This window comes from Neovison vison, chromosome 4 (genome assembly GCF_020171115.1).
Source record: "Neovison vison isolate M4711 chromosome 4, ASM_NN_V1, whole genome shotgun sequence".
In the NCBI taxonomy this organism is placed as follows: domain Eukaryota; kingdom Metazoa; phylum Chordata; class Mammalia; order Carnivora; family Mustelidae; genus Neogale; species Neogale vison.
In genome coordinates, this window is record NC_058094.1 from 49,712,482 (window position 1) to 49,734,336 (window position 21,855).

Consider the following 21,855-nt stretch of genomic DNA (forward strand, 5'->3'; position numbering starts at 1 on the left):
TAATTACATAGGGAAGCCACCAGGAAGCTGTAAGAAAGGGAATGATACAAACTGCAACAATATAGCGTTTCAGAAGGAAAGGGAGTTGAGAGATTTATGTGGCCCAATTCTTCATTCTATAGATGAGGAAATTGGCAGAAGTTCCCAGAATGCTCCTTGCTATTCCCCACCTCCTTGCTTTTGATCATCTGACAATGACCTTTCACAAAATGATCCAGACTCCAATTCTTGACATATAAAGCCACTTTAATCCAGCTTCTGGCTTTCCTCTCTCAGCCTCTGAGTTTCTGGACATTCTTCTGCAATGGGATGGGAGGGAATATCACATAATTGCTAAGGGCTAAGCTTTTGTGAGTTTGGATTCAACTTCTAGGACTTATCTTCTATATAACCTGGGATGATTTATTTCGGAAGCTCTCCAAGCCTCAGTTTCAACAGCTCAAATGTAAAAAAAAGGTACCTTGGGCTGTTGAAATGTTAAATGGACTAATTTGTGTGATTTTGTCATGTAAATTAAGCCTGATGCCTGGTATGCTACTAGCTGCTCTATTAGGATTCTTGTAGCAGAGATGTAGAATCAGCAGAGATGTAGAATTTTGTGATGGGGATCAACTTTGCAAGAAGACAGAACTGAGTTCAGATTCTAGTTCAACACTCACTTGCATCACTTAGGCAAGCTAGATAATCTCTCTGAACTTCACTTCCTTATTTGTAAACTGGGTGGGAAATTAAAGCTGAGGATCATTATGATAAGAACTAATATCTGGAAGATACCACTTATGGTTTTTTTTAAAAATTGAATAAATAACAATTATTATTTAGTACTTTCCATTGTAAAATAATAGATTGGCTTTTCTGTTTCTCTAGCTTACATGAAAAAAAAATCACATTTGCTTCTTGATTTTCAGAGTTCCTACTCTTAAAAAAAAAAAAAAAAAGTACTTACTGAAAAGTGATTACGCTTCAGGCATGGTTCTAAATGTCTCACACGGGCCTACATTATAGCCAGGGATGCTGGTGCATAGATATAAGGCAGTTTACCCCAGGTGTCCACTAGGAAGTGATGGGCCAGGTGTGTAACCAAGTGGTCCTACTTAGAAGTTGGAGCTCTTAGCGATGAGCCTCACTGAGGGCAGGCTACGTGACTTTAAGGAGTGTGTAAAGTCTCCTTCTCTTGCCCTTATAGTAAAAATGCCTTAGGATTTTGTCTGCAACACTACTCTGTAAAACGGAAAAGTTATCTCAACCTGCTGCTCATTTTTAGGGTTTCCTACCAAACGCCTCCTAACCATTAAAGTGGCAGGAAATAACATTAACTCTGTACCTAATGAACAGATAAATTCACTTTCCTTAGTAAACTACTTTTCAGACAAAAAATTTAGTTCCTCAATGTGTCTTTGTTATTTTTTTTTATGACAAGTAGTAGCATTTAAACTTTCCTATAAGTAATTAAATTCATTTAGGTTTTAAGAGTCACTGGGGAATCCAAACATCGCTACCAAGTTTCAGTTTCAACTGGAACTAGAATGGAAATATTCAGTGGGACAATTACAGGAAAAAAATATAAATTCTGCATTTTAAATATTTTATGGTCCAGGATAGCTACCACATGCGGCACCAAGAAATATTCAGTTTAATAAGAATGAAAGTCTATCTCATCTTAGAGCATTGGTTCTCATGATGCTCTCATGCATCATGGGGGGAAGTTTTGCCCCACAGACAATACAGACAATTTGGATTGTCACGACCAGGGGTGTGCAAGCTAGCATTCAGGAATGCTGCTAAACATCTTACACTGCACAGAACAGCCCCTTATAACAAAGAATTAATCCATCTAAAATGTTAATAGGACCAAGATCATGAAACCCTGCCTTAAGAGTATCTACAACGTTAGGCTTTTGTGGACAGTTTTTAAAAAGAGTTATATTTGTGTCCAGCAAAACAGGAGCCCTGGGATCGTGCTTTGCCCATAATATGCCCTCACTGATTTTTTGGGGGTGGGGTGGGGTGGGGTGGTTAGACTAGACAGAAAAAAAAAAAATCCCACCCCTGTATCTTAAGATCATTGTTTCTTCGCTTTGCCTCAGCCTATTTCCAACGATGGCTTTCCTACCAAAATCGTGATCGCTTGATTTTGTTAATAGTAGCTTTGTCACATGATTGAATTTCTCTTCTGCTTATACATCACCATGGTGTATGTGGAATTTTTTTACTTCCTTTTAGAAACAAGAACAATCGAACATTTTCCATGCAAGGGGAATTATAGGCATTACAAGTAAGTTTTTCCTCCTGACCAAGGGCAAGCATCAGGAGTCACAAGTGTCATAAACTAGAGGCAAAACATACTTTCCCTCCCCAAGTTATCCTCTTCTACCTCCTTCCTCAGCTAATCCCCCCTTTGGTGAGACAGTGGATGAAACAGTGGCCCAGCTCCATGTGGAACCTTAGAACAGAAGAAAGTTGACAGCTGGCCAGAGACTGTATAACCTGATCTTGTCAGCGGAAGGTTCCAAAGCATCTATCTCCACGGCGCAATGCAGCAACCCCGGGGGTGCACATAAGAGGCCACTTCCTGGCAGGAGGAAAATGTACGCACTACTATTTATAATTATTTTTTCACCCTCTAAAAGTGTCTCCTTTGCTTTAATATATATAATAGTGTGTATATAATCTATTTTTAGATTATAAAAATTGGGGATTCCTTCCCTCAAACTATGTCTTAGTGGCCTGCATCATCCCAAGGGAGTATGGAGGGGTGCCTTGGGGGCTCAGTGGGTTAAGCATCTGCTTTCAGCTCAGGTCATGATCCCAGAGTCCTGAGTCCTGCTCAGCAGGGAGCCTGCTTCTCCTTCTCCCACTCCTTCTGCCCTTCTCCCTGCCCAAGCTCACTCACTCGTTCTCTCTCAAGTAAATAAATAAGATCTTTAAAAACAAACAAACAAACAAACAAAAGGAGTATGGAGTCCATTGCTGGCCTAGAGGCCCAGGTGACCCAGAGCCTTGTTTTGTGGGTTGCCTGTACCCTTGGTTCTACTATCTTCTCCCTCTTTTGAATGGCACCGATATCGCTATTGAACATATATTTCGTGCCCAGTGTGCTGGGTACTGTGGTCATGCCTGATAAGCCCTTCCCTTCTGTGGTCACAGCCATGTTTAGTACAATTTCTTTCCAGTAATGTTTAGACATTGCTCTTTTCTATGTTTTTCTTCCCCTTGATGTTTCTTGGTAGTTCCTTGACTTACTTTTCTTTCTAAATGGACACACTGTTGAAAAGCATGAAATCCTTTCAAAAAGAGGGTTCCTTTTAGTCACTTGCTTATACTTGTAAAATGATATATTAGATACTGAATGCTTTTTTTTCCCAGCTAAAAGTGCTGCCCTTTAAGCAAGTTGCAAAGTTTGTTCTTTGTTCCTTGTGGTTATTTCATAATTCCTCTGAAACTCCTCTACCCCTCTGAGGGCCTAATCAATGTTTCATACCAATTAGGCTGCTAAGGACAAGAGGCTTAGTACACCTCGCAATCTTGACAACAGGATCGTTTTTAGAGAAACCAAATCAGAAGGAAGAAATAAAACCTTCTCTGATGAAATATCTGAAAATAACTTTAAATTAAAAAATATTTATAATAGGCAGCCAGAAATGTACATATGAAATTATAAGTTGAGCCACAATATACCACCTACCCCCAACCACAACTAACAACCAAAAAAGACCCTGAGTCTGATTTCTGGTAAATTCACTGTGTGAGTAAACATTTTTCTCAAAGAATTCTCAACTTTATTATGAAGTAAGTTCTGGGAAGTAATTACAAGTACATGAGTACATGTGTTTAAGTGTATAGGTCTGTGTTGTTTGTATAGGGCAGGAAATTTACCTGAGTTGAACATCCACTGATTAAGGTGGGGCAGAATGTGTCAGTTGAAAATGTTTATTGAATTTTTTTCAATTTTTTTTTCAATTTATTTATTTTCAGAAAAACAGTATTCATTATTTTTTCACCACACCCAGTGCTCCATGCAATCCGTGCCCTCTATAATACCCACCACCTGGTACCCCAACCTCCCACCCCCCTGCCACTTCAAACCCCTCAGATTGTTTTTCAGAGTCCATAGTCTCTCGTGGTTCACCTCCCCTTCCAATCTACCCCAACTCCCTTCTCCTCTCTAACACCCCTTGTCCTCCATGCTATTTGTTATGCTCCACAAATAAGTGAAACCATATGATAATTGACTCTCTCTGCTTGACTTATTTCACTCAGCATAATCTCTTCCAGTCCCATCCATGTTGCTACACAAGTTGGGTATTCATCCTTTCTGATGGAGGCATAATACTCCATAGTGTATATTATTGAATTTTTTTTAAAGATTTTATTTATTTATTTGACAGAGAGAGATCACAAGCAGGCAGAGAGGCAGGCAGAGAGAGAGGAGGAAGCAGGCTCCCTGCTGAGCAGAGAGCCCAATGTGGGGCTCGATCCCAGGACCCAGAGATCATGACCTGAGCCAAAGGCAGCGGCTTAACCCACTGAGCCACCCAGATGCCCCTGTTTACTGAATTTCTAAAAGTATCACACTTTGCTTATCTTGGCCATGCCACAAGGATTTGAGTTGGGGGGGGTATCTTTATTATGTATGTACAATAACCTTGAGCATCTTCACACAAAGCTGAACGAAATGGGGAACTGAAGTCACTAGTGAGAAAATGAAGGCAAACTCATAAAAGTTCCAGCACTAAATCATGAATCATGCCTATCAGTATCACCAGAGGCCAGTGCCACAGGCTCATTGCCAACCTAGGTCTTCGACTTGCCCATTAGAACACGAGTGGTAAAAGAGATAAATATCCGGGTAGAGGATCTCCTTTTATATCTCTTAAAACATGTTTCTTCTACATTAAGTTCATTTTTAAAATTTAAATTTTCAAATGATAAGTTTTGAATATATGTGATGAGAAACTGCTTCTCTTCTCCCGTCGTTACTCTCTTTATGAGAAGCCTGGGTTACAACAAAGAAACTCCTGCATTCCTTCAAGAACTCTTTGAGATGCTGGTCTCTGCCATTCCCAGGATGAGAGCACAGGTCCCATCAACTCATGATCTTAAATTGACACTTGGTCCTTTAAGATTCTTATTGCCCCATCCCTCCATCCCTCCCTCCATCCCTCCATCCACCCACCCATCCATCTGCCCATTCCTTCCTCTATCAACAAATACTTTTTAAGCAGTGACAAGGTTACAGATACTGTGTTAGAGTGGCTGGCCTCCAGAGCATAACAAGACAGATAAAGTTCTTATACACTCAAACGTCCCCACACCCACGTTCATCTCACACACATGTACACACACACGTACACATGCACGATGCCTACATTACAGATAAAATGTAAAAATATCATTATTCCCAAGAGTGGCTCCTGGTGCGAGAACCAGGCCCCTCTATGTTCCCTGAGCAGCAGGCTCCTTATTGCTAACCTCCTGCCTGCCCCTTTTCCCACTTAGTTCTCAGTTCTGCCCCCTGGCTGGACTCTGACTTATGTCTACTCTGCTTGGCTTGTATCATCTTCCTACCCTCGCTGGGCCCACTGGTTGGGGTCTCCAGTGAATGCCGTAGGTCCTCCATTAAACCAGTCACACAGAGGAGCAGAAGTGTGAATTTTGCAAGCCAGAGTTGCATAGTATTTTCAAACACTTCCATTTGTAATATACTTTCATGGGAGTCAAGGGTCCTTAGGGGAATGACTTCCCTTGAACAAATGTGTTTGGAACCATCCAAATTTCAAAAGAGTTGAGTGAGTGTGATAGAAACTTATGGACATGTTGAAACAGAGAATATGTGCTTTTAATGGCCTAAATATTTTCTCTAAGTTTCCAGCCTTCTCTACCTGGAAATGATTTAACTACAAGGGAGAATCTGATTCTCTGTTTACTGCACAGAGTTGATTCTCACCGGGCTAAAATTAGCTTTTAAATCACTGGGTTTTATGCCTCTGCAGCACACTTGGTCCCCTGGGACTGCATAGTTAGACTCGCTCTTGCTCCTGCTGATTACCTGTGATTATCTACCTGGTCAAGTTGTCAGGTGGCTGCCACTAAACAACTTTGAATCTAAAGTAGTTCATCAGCTCTCCAGTCATTCATTCCCTTGATCCTAGATTTTATGCTTGCTTTATTTCCTTTTGAATAATTGGACTTGAGTCACCCCCCAAATGGATAAACTCTTCTCCCAAGTTAACTAACACACCTTATTCAGGATGCTGACTTCCTGACATGCCCAGACAAGACCCAAATTAATTTCATGGCAGGAGACTTTCTGCATTTACAATTAGGATAGATTTTCCACTTCATGCAGCACTCCAAGGGCCTCTATCCTGCCAACATTTGAAAGTCAGTAAAGCAGAATGAATGCTATGGTTTTCCCACCTCTCCTCTTTGGTTTATTTTCTGGATGTTTTTCCAACATCCATACACTTCCTCAGGTAAGTTATAGAGCTCCTGGAACAGAATATTGCTCAGGAAAGATTCTCTGGTCCTCCTCCAAATCACCCTTCTAGCATCATGCTGGTTTCTAACGTGGCCACATCTTTGATTTTCTGTCACATAGTATGCGGCAAGAGCTAATGTCATTGTCAATGCCAAGCACAGAGGGAAATCCATTAGGGGAGTCCTTTACAGTAACTCCTTTATCATCATCTGAATTAAGAAGTGAATTCATGTTGTAACTAATAGATACATAAAGAAAAAAACATGATGTTAAGTATCGAATAAGCCACTAGAATTTTTCCTGGTTAAAGTAAAATTAATTTTCAGGAGAGAATTAACTCTTATTGAGAGTTTTATTACATGTACAATAACTATGTTAAGAAGTTATATGTACCAACTCGTCAAATTCTTAAAAAAAAAAAAAATTCTCTGAGCAAATATCATTATCATTCCTACTCACAGAAGAAGAAACTGAGGCCAGAGAAATTAACTTGCTCAAGAGTACATATCCAGCAAATGCTGGGTGATTTGCACTGAGGCCTCCAGAAGACTGAACAGGGCTGTAAAACGCTTGCCTCTCATTTATTTACATTTTGATTCAACAACTACTAAACTTTAATCTCTAAGGCCTCACTGTTGGCTATTAACATGGTCAAAAATAAGAATCCTTCACCATCTTTCCTTTTGTAGATAGAAATTAATGGTTAATATTAATCACTTGAAAAAAGGAAAAGGGGTGTTCTGGATTTTTAAAAGTAAGCAAACAAAACCCCTCATCGCTCTGCCACTAAACAGCTGGGCTTTTCATTTCAGTCATTTTTGTAATTATTTTGCTGCCATCTAGTGACCCAAGTGAAAATTAAAGACAAACATGATTTTGCCTTCTCATTTCCATTTTATATCTGTTAAGTGCTAGCTTAGGGGTAGTATTTAAATATCATTAAATTTTCATTCATTAAATCTGAAACATTTTACAGTTCTCATTTTTTAATAGTTTCTTCTTTTTTTTTTTTAAGATTTATTTCTTTATTTTATAAAGAGTGAGTTGGGGCAGCGGCAGGGGGGAAAAGGGTAAGAGAATCTCAGATCCCACACTCAGCGGCTCGGTGTGAGCCGGGACTTAGGCAGGGCTTGGTCCCACCACCCTGAGATCACGACCTGAACCGAAAGCAAGAGTGCGAGGCTTAGCCAACAGCGCCCCAGATACGCCCGTTTTCATTTTTTTCTTATCTCTTCTCACTTGTTCTTCTTCTACTAAAATAAATATTTTTGTTTATCTCTAGAATTCCCCTTTAGTATCAAGTAAGAAGGCCTTAGAAGAGAAACTAAAGTCTAATTTATTTATATGCAGTCTTTGTTGTGGTTTTGGACTCTTTGTACTTCTTTTAAAACAATTTTGTTTGTGGCGAACTTTTAAACATGTATCCAAACCAGTTAATAGCTGGTCAGTTTCACCCTCTTTATTTGATTACATAAATGAGTACAGTTGGACGCTGCCACCCACAGACCCTATGTAGAATACTTCCCCTTCATCTACATAAATATTCACTGATGGCACATAAAGAGTTTTGGGTCAGTAGTCATGAATATTTACCTTTTCATAAGTATATTGCCTCCCCATTGAAGGGGTAGGATTATAATATATTTGTACTCTCAAATCTAACAGTGCCCTATATTTAGTGAATTCTTATTGATTATGTGCCGTTCATAGACTTAAGGATATAGCTATCTGAATATTCCTACATACTTCATTCAAGTTAGTTGCTGTTCCGTGTTGAAGTTTAAAAATGTCTAGATGATTATGTTCTAAAGAATAAAATTTGGCAGATGCTGAAACATGTCCAGCACAGCTCCTAGCCACATCTCCGACACACGTGTAGGCTGTGTATGCCACAAGTGCAATCGTCTGGAATCTTCTGCATGATCGTGAAGATGATCCCTCCACTGAATAAGGAAATACGTGTGGTTTCAATATTCTAATGAGCATGTATAATGACTCGGCGTTGTGAGTGCAGGGAGAAATTGGAAGTTTTAAGTTGGGTGATAATTGTGAGTTTGACAATGACTCAAAGCTGTCATCTGAAGCTGAAGAGAACATTCCCCAAGGAGGTCTAAACTACATAAGATGAGCAAAAACCAGTATTAGCCTTAATTATGCAGAGTAATTGGTTGTTCAAGAAGACGAGCATTTGTCCGGGGTCATCGGTGTTCATCACATCATCTATTTACCACATATTTACTGAGTGCTTACTAAGTGCCAGACTCACTACTAGGCAATAGGGGAATAGTTTATAAGACTCACATCTATGCCCTCATGGAACTCATGGTAGAGGGAGATAGCCTGTCCTGATTGGACATTTTCTCCCAAAACGGTTCAAGGCTTGTTTAGCCTGCATTCTTTAATAAGGACCACTGTAGCTGTTATTGAATTATATGTTCCTCTCCTACACAGAATGTATTTTGGATGCATTTTTGTGGTGCTTTAAGCATTACTAAGTAAGTACCCTGAGAGAATCAGCTTGTGTATTACCACTAATTGATGAAAGCTCCACACCTCCTAATTTCAAGGGATTTAATTAACACACCCATTTCGCACTGACCAACCTGGTTTTACTTCACCCAAGTGGTAATCTATTAAATAACTTGAGTCTCCCAGGGCTTTGTCACCTGACTTCACTTCCAGCATCACAGGACTCTCCTGACCCAATACCATTTTCATTCCTCAGAGTAATGAAATCACTGCTGTCATTTTCTAAGGTAAGTTAACGTATTAGCCAGTCTTGTGATGGAAGACATATCAAAGCCACTAACTGCAAAATGAGACTTCATGTCCAAACATATTAAATGTTTTGAAGGTCTCAATGTATAGGGTTTTGTAGTGTTAGACTAGTGTTATTCAATGCACATTTAGAAAAATAAAGACGTAAAAGCTACAGTCTGACTTAATTCCTTGCCCTTAAGTAGCAACCAAGGTATGGACCCCAGATTCCTAAACCCAACTTTGAGACTTCCGGAAACTAGTCCCCACTCTCAAATACATGGCCACCCATTCCTCTTCTGGTCTGTGATTTTCTCCGAGGGCCCCTCACTGATTCTTAGCTGTTCTGTGAGAAATGTAACATCCGACTAAAATCAGAACCTGAGTCTGTTACCATCACCCTTCGGTTATAAAAACAAACTTACAGACTTTGCCATTCTTAGTTTTACTCCGTGTCTGTCACTCATGACCCTTTTCTTCACTGAAAAACACAACACGATTTTTTTCACTCACGTCTTTATTAGTTTTGATGATTGGTACAACCGCTTTCACTTCAAGTGTAGTCACTCGCTCCTTCGTGTTCCAGGAATTATTATCCCACCCTCAAATTAGAAAGATATCAGAGACGATTTTTATATTAATAAGCATGCAAAGAGAAAAGTCGTAAAATTGAAAATAAATGGCCCTCCTTCAGGTAAAGAAAAATGTTAGGATAAAGTCAGCCATCCTTATGAAGAAGAAATTCAGACACCAGATCAAATGTTTTAAACTCCTCCAGTTGAATGGGTTTTCCTTTCATTGATAATCAAAACAAGATAATCCCTACAGTACCTAGAGTTGTAATAAATAACGGACCGCTTGTTGGTTTTATTTAAGGGTTAAAACGCATCCTTTCTTTGCTTGGTGTGCATAGTCATTTTAACTTCTGGCTTATGTTTAATTGCTCTATGATCTTCATACACATCCACTCCTACATGCAGAAGTTTTTGTTATTTCTTTAAGAGACACAACTCAGAATACGAAAATAGTAAAACTGAAGTTCTGTGAAATTTAAGAAGACAAAAAAAATGGTGCCCAATACCCATTTTTCTATATCTTTACTCTCCCACCTGTTTCTTCTCTGAAATCTTACTAACAATGTTTCTTTTGTAGGAAAGGTGATTATTACAAAGGCCAAAAGTTTTCCATATTATGTCTTGTCAAAAGTAACTTTGGTTTCTCGGTTATTAAACTCTGGCACTCATTGCGTGGTGTGGAAAGCTGAAATATACTTGGAGGAAGGAGCACCAAGAGGAGACAAGGAACCAAGCTCTCCAATGGCAGGTTTCCTTTCCTGAAGAGGGCAAGCTCCGGCAGCCTCATTTGAAGGAGGCTCTCACCACCCTGCCCTTGATCGGCTGTGGAGGGCGCCAGTTCCCCACCAGGGGCACTGGGGGCTCGTTCTCAGCACTGGAAAAGAGGCTCCGCAGCTTTGCCATCTGCAAGGGGCAAGGGAAGACTGTCAGCATGACACTCGGACCAACTGGACGCATTCGGTACGTGACAGCTAGAAATTTCTGGCTTTTGGGGGCACCTGGGTGGCTCAGCTAAGCGTCGCCTTCAGCTCAGTTCATGACCCCAGAGTTCTGGGATCAAGCCCTGTGGCAGGCTCAGTGGGGAGCCAGCTCAGTGGGGAGCCTGCTTCTCCCTCAGCTTGTGCTCTCCCTCCCTATCTCTGTCTCTCTCAAATAAATAAATAAAATCTTAAAAAAAATTTTTTTTTAAATTCTGACTTTTAAAACAAAACAAACAAACCATGAAATCTGTTGGTCCAGAGTTATCTGGTAATGAGTTCCTGTGAAATAGAAGCTTTCTGTACTTTTCTTTTCTTTGTTTTATATAGGATCACCATGCCCTCTGTCCAAGTGTTTCCTCCTGAATTCTGAAGCAGTTATTTCAATTGGATGGGTCACTATGAAGTAAGTATATGCTTTATATACTTAGGAGTATATGTAGGAGGGGATGACAATATCGGCACAATTGATCAGCTTAATTGCCTTCGTTGTATAAGTTTATGGAGTCTCTATTTTTAAAAGACAGAAAGAGATTTGTCATACTATATTTAAAGTTTTAAGAACATTTTAAAAGTTTTTTTTCTTAAGGAAAAGGAATATAGAAAGTTATCATCAGTACTGTATTTCTACATGAAAATGTTTATAGCTTTCTCCTTAAGAAAATTTCATTCCTCTTTCAAAATATGTTTATGACTGAACCTGACCATTAAATCTGATCTTTTGATAAAAGTGATTGTGTATATACTTGAGTCTATAACTGGCAGAAATACGAAAACCCCTGTCTTAAATATGGAAATGTACTAGAAAACTGACTTTACCATTAAAGTAGACATTCATGATCTACGGTGTGAGTTTCTGTGCTGCGCACTTGCTTTAATCTGTTCTTCTCCATATCCCTTCTTACATATTTTCTCCCAGTCTTTCCTTGAAAGTCTCTTTGATAAATGTTGCAAGGACATTCTTTAGATGAACACTAAGAAGAAAGTCCTGAGCAAAGAGGTCAAGAGGTATTGGAAGCAGATAGACACTGGAATCTCAGCTCCTACACTTGGCTGTGTGATCATGGACAAACTACTTAACCTTTCTGAGCCACAACTTACATATCTATAGAACTGGAAAAATCTCAGATCCTCACAAAGATGTTAAATCCCTTCCGTTAGTTTCCTTCTCCCCAGGCCTGTGTTTCCAATCTTCTAACCAGTACTTAGTAGTTGAGGGAGCTCCAAATTAATAAAAGCTAACTCATATTAATAATGTAAACCCTTAAGTATTTCCAGAACATAAACTCAGTCATTGTTCAGCATTCCAACCACTTTTAAATGATCTGTGTTTATCCTGGTACTTTTGGAAGGTAAGTTTTAGAAAGTTGAGCAAACTGTAATTAATCAAAGCAAACTCTGAAATGCCTGGTCATAGAGCTGGTCTGTAAGCAGCTTTTAGCAGCTGTCCATTTTCCATTTGGCATCTATATCTTATACAGCCATTCAGCGATGCACGTTTGCATGTTGCCAAGTCTCTGTCTGGAGCTGGGGCTTACCTGGTCAGAGCTCACGGTGATGGGCTCCTTCAGCAGGAGCCACACAATGCACTCCTCACAGGGCGGCGTGGTGAAGGAGCCGTGGTAGGTCCAGTAGTCCCGGCAGGCGGGGAACAGGCAGGATGGGTCAAAATGTGTGAAGGGTGCCTCCTTGCCCTGGGGGAGCACAGGGCACAGGCAGGATGAGTAGGTGCACCCACACCGCCCACCCCAACGGTCTTGCCGTTTTGTAAGGATGGATTTCAAATGCAATAAACAAAACAGATTTTTTTTTTTTTTAATTTGGGAGTTGAACTCAGGACCCTGAGACCAAGACTTGAGCTGAGATCAAGAATGGAATGATTCACCAACTGAGCCACCCAGGCACCACAAGAAAATGGAACTATTAAATAAAGTTTATGCCTTTCAGAAATAAAAGTTAAAGGGGGGAAGCCAGTTTATATTTTAACTTTGGCACAGTCAGTGTAACATTTTATTCCCTATCACCTGTCAGTAGAACTACAATTCCTCACTTCTCAAGAAAAAGAAGAAAACTCACATCTAACTATAACAGATATGTTTCATTTCAGAAATGCTTAGGTACTCAATGATTTAAAAAAAAAAAAAACAGGCTCACTTGAATATTATGCTCAGAATACTTTGGTGGTAAAACTTAATAGCATTTGATTAGAATAGTTCCAAAGGCAATTTAAAGGAATCAGTTAATTAGAAGAATCTACTGTTAAGATTTAATAGCATTTGATTAGAATAGTTCCAAAGGCATTTTAAAGGAATCAGTTAATTAGAAGAATCTACTGTTAAGATTTAAAGTATGCAGGTATCACCCCAGAGAGAAAGGGCAGCACCAGGACCCAAATGTTTAGTACTTCTGCAAGTATGTATGTGTGTTGGGGGGCAAGGGGGGTAAACATTCAACTTCTCTCGCATTATTCACTTCAGTAAGAAAGTCATTATCTGACAGACTGGGAATTTAATAAGCTGATATATGTAAAATTACACTAACAATTATAAACCATACAAATATAATAGCATTTGTTTGTGGACATATGCTTAGTATATTCATCAGACATAGTAACAGATATAAACAATACACTTGAAAATGTAATAATAGGGGCACCTGCGTGGCTCAGTCATTGATAATCTGCCTTTGGCTCAGGTAGTGATTTCAAGGTTCTGGGCTGGCGCCCCCCCTTGGGCAGCCCACTCAGCGGGGAGCCTGTTTCTCCCTCTGCCTGCTACTCTCCCTGCTCGTGCATGCTCTCTCTCTGAGAAATAAATCAATAAAGTCTTAAAAAAAAAAAAAAAAGAAAATGTAATAATGAAAAAATGACGTACCCTGTTTTATGGTCTAGGAGGAAACGTGATTTATTTTTACCTTTGTCTTAATTTTGTCCAGTGCATCAAGGACCAGCTGGAACTCGCCTTTCTCACGTCCTATCTGTAAGAAAATCAAAAACCAATAATTATATCTTTCCCTTCTTCATAATTTATGATTGTCTTGAAAACTAACTTTGATCCATCCATCAGCAACTAGTGATTTACAAATCTGCCAGAATATCTTGTACTAAACAAAACATAAGTTTATTTCTCCCCCAAGATTTTAGGGTATATATTTTCCGAACTAAATTTAGACTCCAGGCCTCTGAAGTGCACAACCACAAAATTATATGTTGATTTATTTTCATGTCCTTGATCTTCTCACCCATCATCCTTTTTTTTTTTCTCTCTTACAGAATTCAAGCTAGGATGGACTCAATGTATGCAAAACTAAATTTATTGTACAGTCTGGAGTGCAGACCCACTCCACTTCCTGTTGTGCTGCATTCAATCACTGAAAATGAACCAATGAGTTCAGGACATAAAACAAATTAGGTCATTCAAAAAGAAAGAAGCTAGATTTTCACCTCTGGCTTAAAATCTAGATTGTGTTACCACTAAATTCATGTGTTAATGACACTAAGTCCCCTTTAAACCAAAGCTGGCCCAACAACACACACATTCCGTGGGCTATGTTAGCCTGGGATCATGTGAGTGGTAGCCGCCCTGAGCTGAGGGGATGTCCAGCCAGGGACTTGGCATCCCAGCAGTTTCCAACATCAGCTTTTCTGGTTTCCAGTGCAACTAAAGTAGAGTAACAGGAAAGGATAATGCAACAAGGCTGACTTTGCCCTCCCCACTACCACAACAAGCTCTTTCCAAGGCTCTGTCTCTATTGCCCCTCCACACGCCCACACACTCATTCTGGAGAGAATTTAGAAGGGTTAGGGGGACTGGAGTATGGTAAAAGGGACACTTTTAAGGGAGAGCTAAATATTTTGAGCTGATCTTACCAGAAATGTCTTGTCAGTTGAATGAATAATGAAATTCATTCCTCTCTCCCTTTTAAATAAAAGGAAGGAGGGGAAACCCAGGCTATCCTAACCATCAATAAAGAACTAAATTTTGAAAGAAAAAGATGGTTAGTTTTTACCTCACCTTCAGAAAAATGCCAACCACAGCTATCCCATCGGGTTGCTTCAGAGCTTCTCCAAAGGTGTTATACTTTGGATTCCAGTGAACCAAATGAAGCTGAAACCAGAGAATGCAGGTTATGGGGTGAATTTCTAGAGTACGAAAATACGTATAAAAGTATTCACAGTAAACCAATAACTTTACAATTCTGACATTGCCAGACATTCTCAAAGGAAGTCAATAGAATTTGAAATATCAACACGCAATATTTTGCTGAAATTTTTAGTGGCTTAAATAAAAAGCGTATGAAATTATTATAAGTAGACCTAGAACACTATAATAAGCAATGATTGAAAGTTGAACTTTCGTTAAACTAATTCTGTAACTTTGTTATGTAACTTTTCTGTGCCTGTTTGTATACCCTGTCTCATAGAGTTGCTGAGAGGATCAAATGAGTTCATATTTGTAAGCACTCCATAAATGTTCGCTATCCTTATCTTTTCTCTTCTAGTCAAGACCTTGGCCTTTTTTTTTAAAATTATTAAACCGTTATCCAGTTGTTGTTGTTTTTAGGATTTTATTTTTTTGCCCGAGAGAGAAAGAGAGAGCACAAGCAGGGGGAGAGGCAGAGGTGGAGGGAGGGAGAAGCAGACTTCCCACGGAGCAGGGAGCACGTTGCGGGACTCCATCCCAGGCCCCTGAGATCATGACCTGAGCTGAAGGCAGATGCTTAACCCACTGAGCCACCCAGGCGTTCCCGCTATCCAATTTCTTAATATAACCTTGAAAATTTTCATGCATGACACTAACCTACACTCTTAACCGTCTAGCCTAGAATGTTCGGCAGCTACAGCTTGTGCTAAAAGTACTACAGCTCTTTTCACAACCTCGGGCTTGAAGTGGATGCTACTTTGTGGCTATTTTTCACTTCTCAGTTTTCCCTTTGGGAGACAGTTGCTCCTACCTCTGCCGCATACTTGACTCCATCCACGGTGTGCTCAGAGCCATGGTCATCAGAGGAGCCCCAGTGAAGATGGAACTGGCGAAGCCGGTAGGGTCCAGTGAGAGGACCGCCCCTCAGCACTGCGATTCAGAGACACTGGGTCAACAGTGAACTCCTACCTTAAACACGTGCTCTTAGAGCCGAAGTTCAATGGGCAAAGGTCAGTCTGCTGGGTAGATGATATGGTTCTCAAGCACACTGGTCTCTTTCCCACGGGATATGTCAAAATAAAGGACTTCTCTTTTCTGTCTTGTTTTCTTTGCTTGTTTCATTATGCTTAAAGTGCCAATTTAACATGACAACAAAGTTCAAATGGAAGAGGGGCAAATAAGGATGCAGACAGTCAACAAATGAGTCTGTTGTGTGGAGTGGTGGGAAGAACGTGAGGGCTGAGAGCCAGAGGGATGCGGGTTCAAATCCTAGCTAATTTTGTGATCTCAGGCAAGTTGCTAAACTTCTCTGAACCTGTTTCTGCAACTCTGTTGAAGGTGATAATAATATCAACCTTTCAAAGCAGCCGTGAGGATTAAATGAGATTAGGGACTTTAAAGTCTTCATCACATTGCCCAGCACACCAATCACCGTGCAAATGTGAATTTCTTCTCCATATCATGCCTCCAGCTTCACTTTTCTTTAAGACTACAAGCAAGAGCTTTCATTCACTTCTAACTTGAACTGTGTCTGTTGGAATGAGGTAAAAAGGAAAATTTAGACATCTCCCAAGCAATCAATAAATGTGGACAGCCAAACGAGGTAATTCTTGGTAGCATTAATGTTTGAGTTTGTTGTCCAAATACTTCACCACATCACATTACTTTGATCTCACTTCATTTACCTGGGGAGTGAATTAGGCATTCAAATATTTTCTGCAGGACATTGGAAATTACGTACCTCCCTCCCCCCCCAAATCAAGATTTAGCAACATAAACTAGATCAAAACAGAATTCAGAATAGCTATTCCAGAAAAGATTGACCAACTCTTGGTGCTGAATTGGCAAACTGAAAGCCCATAATATAAATCTAAAACAATAGAGCTAGACTTGGGTGAGCTTAGTCATGTAGAAGTTAAGTGGTCTGATTCACAGCATTTTTCTGGTGCAAACACTAGAACAGTTACTTTCTGGTCATATGAGTCCAACTGATTAGGATAACTCCTTTGGAATGGTCAATATTTCCTCATTTCTGCTTACAGAAATGGTATTCTCATGAGGGTCTAGAAATAGGTACTGTTTAGTTTTGTCATTTATCCTTCAGAATGGAACTTGATTTAAATGGAGAAGGGGGAAAAAGTAACAGCAATATGAAATTATCATTTACGAAAATAAAATTTCTATGATATTCATTACTTGGAGCCTCCTAGCAGGTAGGGATTATGCCACTATTGCTCTCTACTATAACATCACTGAGAATATTTATTTATGTACATCAATAAGAATAATTTTAACTTTTTTACAAATGTGGTTATAAGAAAAAGTATTATTGTACATCAAGCACCAAAATATTAAAGGTAGATTCTTTCTAACCTCATTTACTTTGAAATAAAGTATTTCTAAGTAGTCTGCTTTTATTTCACTGATTTTCTTAATAGTGTAAGTAAAGAGTTTTTTAAACATGGTGACTTTTCCTTTTCATGGCACAGAAATCACGACTCACGAAATTGTCAGAAACTTCAAAAACACTCACCAAAAGTATTAATCAGAACCCCACTGAAGCCTTGAAAACAGTGTTCTTGACTCACATAATGATCTCATTCTTTCCCCTGGATTGGCCCCCACCCACATACCAGGGGAGAAAGTGTCTACATTAGTGTTCCTTTGCTGGGTTCCTGGCTTTGTAGAATGGAATCTCTGCCACACAATGGGAATGGGAGCCTTGCTCTCCAGACTGTGTTCAGAAACCTCAGGTGTAGGCCATCCAAAAGGACATTCATTTAGACTCATTGCCATCACCTCTTCTCACTAATTATTACTGTGTCATCAACCTCATTTTTGCCAATACAGGCATCGAAAACGTCCGTGTGCCTCTACCTAAGTGTCATACTTACTTGACCTATCGAAAGTATCATCAAACACAACCCTGCAGGTCTTCCCATTGTTCAAGATGCTCTTGCAAGAGCCAGGATCGTAAGACGCTGACCACGGCTGCAGAGAAGGGTCGTGCTTGATGTCTTTAGTATGCAGTTCGATGGGCGACTGGTTGTCTCCCTTGGCAATGGGATAAAGTTCATGCCAGTGGTCAGGACCTAGGAAATCAAGTTGATGGGACTGATTCATTTGGTGGCACATTCCAAGCCCTCTTTCTAATCGACTAAATCAGCAAAATACACAGAGACTAGTTAGTCTAGTAGTGATTATGCAAAGGTCCTGGTTTTCAGTTTGGGCAAGACAAGGCTTAGCATTTAAGACCTTTTCATTGTTTCCTTAATAGTGTACCTAGAAATTATATTTAACTAAGCCTATTTCCCCTGCTTGCTCTAGAAAACAACCCCGAAGGCTAATTTTTGAAACGCACTTTGTCACACGTTTTACCAATGATATCTTCCACCATACAGCTGGAAGAAATAACCTGACCACATATGGTTTTCAAAGAACACTCCTATTTTTTATTTATTTTTTTATTTATTTTTTTACTATGGGTTAGGCAGAAACCAGTAGGCAGAGCAAGGATTCTTAAATTGACACCAGGTTCAGAGACGTGAACTGCTTGCCCAGTATCCTGGAATAAGGGACAATCAGAACTGGACCTTGGGTGGTCTGACTTCTAGGTGACAGGCAGTGTGATCTTGGGTAAGTTACCCAGCCTCTCTCTGCACTTAAGTTTCCTGCAGCAGAAGTAATAAGGGCTTGATACCAGGGAGAACTACATGAGACAAAGGTAAAAAGGTCAGCAGCTTTGGCACTTGCTAAGTGCTCAGTAAATCTTGGTTTCCAAGGACTCCTCCGCCCATATTTTCCCATGCACTCCCTAGAGTTGCTCGCTTTCTGTGCAATTCCAGGGGATCCTCCGACACCATCCCGGACAAGGCTGGGGTGCTGGGGCTGGCAGCTGCTTGGACTCACCGTTGTGGCTCGCGTAACCCCACTCCTTGGCCATGGTAGTCTTTGTAGGCACTGGACCGCAGCTGACTTCTCTCCCCCGAGTTGTGCAGCCTCCCTTCGAGCCCACGCCTTTTATATAGGTCCCCAACACACTGCATGGCCTTATTAGGTCAGCGAGGGTGGGGCAGGGGGGGCTAAACTGGATTGGGGTGGTATTTGGGAGGCGGGGTAGGGAAAGCCAATGAATTCCGAGAGCTAGACAGCTGTCGGGTTTGTGTGGGGGGGGGGGTGGCGGGGGAGATGGGCTGAAGGAGGCCCCCACCCTCTCTCTACCCTCTCCAAACCTCGGCGCCTGGCTCTCCTACCTCTCCCTCCCGCCTCCCGAAGCTGCCTGGCTTTCTAACGAGTGGCGCCGACGTGCAAAAATGCGGGCGACTTTTGCTTCATCCTTCCTCCCTCTTCCAGGCTTTTCGTTGTTGATTTTGCGGGAGATGGGGGATCCGACCAGTGCTTAGCCACCAGCTAAAATCTGCAGCCCCGCGGCACTTGTAGCCTCACTTGCAAGTTGCTTTTAGCGCAGGCTGGTTGTCTGGCTGCGGTCTCTGGACGCTTCTGCGAGTTTATTTCGCTCCAGCGATCCGATTACGGTAGCTGGAAAGAACAGGTCTGTTTGCCTGACTCGTGTTTGACTCCCTTGCAGGCAACTAGTAAAATCTCAGGAGCAGAGGATGGGAAGAAAGAGGCGGGGAGGGCAAGTTCTAGAACTCCGCTATCCTTAAAGAGATTGACAAAATCTTGTTCTTGGAACTGCGCCAGGCAGCATTTCCCAGCCTAGCAGATTCCTTTGGTCTGCAGGACGCTGAGAGCTAGATCTCTCTCGGAGAGCTCCGGGAATCCGGGAGAGGTCTGCATCCCAGGCTGACATTGAGCAGGAGCCTGGGACTGACTTACCCCTATTGTGTGAGCCGTACCTCTGCTCACGAAAAGTCGAGACTATTCTGGAGTGTTGGAAGGCCACAAACATAAAGTGAGTCATGGTGTTTAAAATGCAGGACCTCGTTCCCCAGGACATAATGAGAGATTAGAAGAAAAGGAAGAGGAAAGGCTTCCAGAATTGTTTTGTATTTTTTTTTTCTCCCCACTCAAGTTGTTTTATAATATGATGACCCATGCAAAAGGAGAGCAGAATGTGCACATGTCAGAGATATATTTTTAAATGTTGTTATGGTTTACATTGAAGAAGTCCGTGTAGTACATCTTTATAACTCTATTAAGAGTATGTTGTAAATTTCTTCTTTGTTCTAGGTTAATAATAATTTTATTCATAAAAAAGACAACAAAGAGACATAAGCCCAATTCAGTGCTATCTTGAATGAGGTTGCAATATACATTTCATTAATTACTTTGACTTTTATTGATGCTAGTATTTTGTATTTGGAGATTACTAAACTTGAAAAGGAAATCTCTCATCATGGTAAAGATAGCTCATCCCCAAGGCATGTGGAATGACTGACCACACTCATAACCTGGACGCCAAGGGAGTCATTCCCCAGCGTATTTTTGTGAGCAAGGATCATTTGATCCACACAATAACAATGTGGAATCAACTGAGATCGTTTGGAAAATCCAAGCAAACAGCAAAGCAAATGCCCTTAGACTCTGAGCTCAAATATGTCAGTGGTGGATCAGAAAGCCTGCAGATTTGGGACCTCTGTGGTCAATTCTGCTTTACTGCGATAGTGTGGTGCTATAGTTTGTGGTTAATGGAGGTGTTTTCTATTTCTTTTTGAATGCATACTTATTTGTATCAGTAAACTATGATCTTTTTTTCAATTCATCAAATCACTATAATCTCTCTTTTTCTGGTGCGTGGGGTTAAAGGTTGGTAGCAACATTTCACGTTATTGGTATAGTAGTAATACAGATAAAGTGATTTTTTAATTGATGTATAGTTGACATACAATAAAATAGTAGTGTTTGGTGTAGTGTTAGTTTGTGTGCAGTGACTGGACATTTACAGACATTATGAAATGATCACGATGTGAGTATAGTTACCATCTGTTCCCATACAAAGCTATTATAATATTAGTGACTATATCCCCTATGCTGTACTTTTCTTGCTTGTGGTTTATTTATTTTATAACTGGAAGTGTATACCTTTTAATCCCATATTTCAGCCATCTATTGCCCTATCCCTCCACACTAGCAACCCCTGGTTTGTTTTCTGTATGAGCTGTTTCTGTTTGGTTTTGTTTCTTCATTTGTTTTGTTTTTTTAAATTCCACAATAAGTGAAATCATTTAGTATTTGCCTTTCTTTGTCTGACTTATTTCACTTAGTATAATACCTCTATGCCTACCATGTTGTCACAAATGGCAAGATTTCATTCTTTTTTAATGGCTACATAATATTTCATCATGTATATCTCCCATATTTTCTTTATCCATCCATCTGTTGATGGACGATGAAACTTAGAATGTTTTCATGTTTTGGTTATTGTAAATAATGCTTCAGTAAACACAGGAATATATATATCTTTTCGAACTAGTGCTCTTGTTTTCTTCAGGTAACTACCCGAAGTGGAATTGCTGGATCATACATTTTGGGAGGAATCTTCATATTGTTTTCCATAGTGGCTTCACCAAGTCACATTCCCACCAACAGTGCACAAGAGCTCCCTTTTCTCCACATCCTCAACAACACTTGTTATTTCTTACTTTTTGATACTAACCATTCTAAATGGCATGATGTTGTATCTCATTTTTGATTTTGCATTTCTCTGGGGATTAGGGATGTTGAGCATCTTTTCATGCATCTGCTGGCCATTTGTACATCTTTGGGAAAATGTCTGTTCTGCTCCAGATAAGTGTTTAATAAAATCTTTATACCAGGGGCACCTGGGTGGCTCAGTGGGTTAAGCCTCTGCCTTCAATCAGGTCATGATCTCAGGATCCTGGGATCGAGCCCCACATTGGGCTCTCTGCTCAACGGGGAGCCTACTCCTCCTCTCTTTCTCCTACCTTTCTGCCTACTTT

At 40.4% G+C, this 21,855-nt stretch overlaps 1 protein-coding gene across 1 annotated transcript; it reads right to left on the bottom strand.

The window, feature by feature from the left end:
• Positions 1 to 10,318: 10,318 nt before the first annotated feature.
• Positions 10,319 to 18,939, bottom strand: CA3 (carbonic anhydrase 3). Its single transcript, XM_044245372.1, has 7 exons — positions 18,842 to 18,939; positions 17,827 to 18,024; positions 15,744 to 15,862; positions 14,804 to 14,896; positions 13,704 to 13,766; positions 12,329 to 12,484; positions 10,319 to 10,716 (listed from the first exon to the last, which is right to left on the bottom strand). Exons 1-7 carry the CDS (start codon positions 18,873 to 18,875, stop codon positions 10,597 to 10,599), a joined length of 783 nt encoding a protein of 260 aa, XP_044101307.1. The 5' UTR covers positions 18,876 to 18,939; the 3' UTR covers positions 10,319 to 10,596.
• Between the last annotated feature and the right edge of the window lie 2,916 nt (positions 18,940 to 21,855).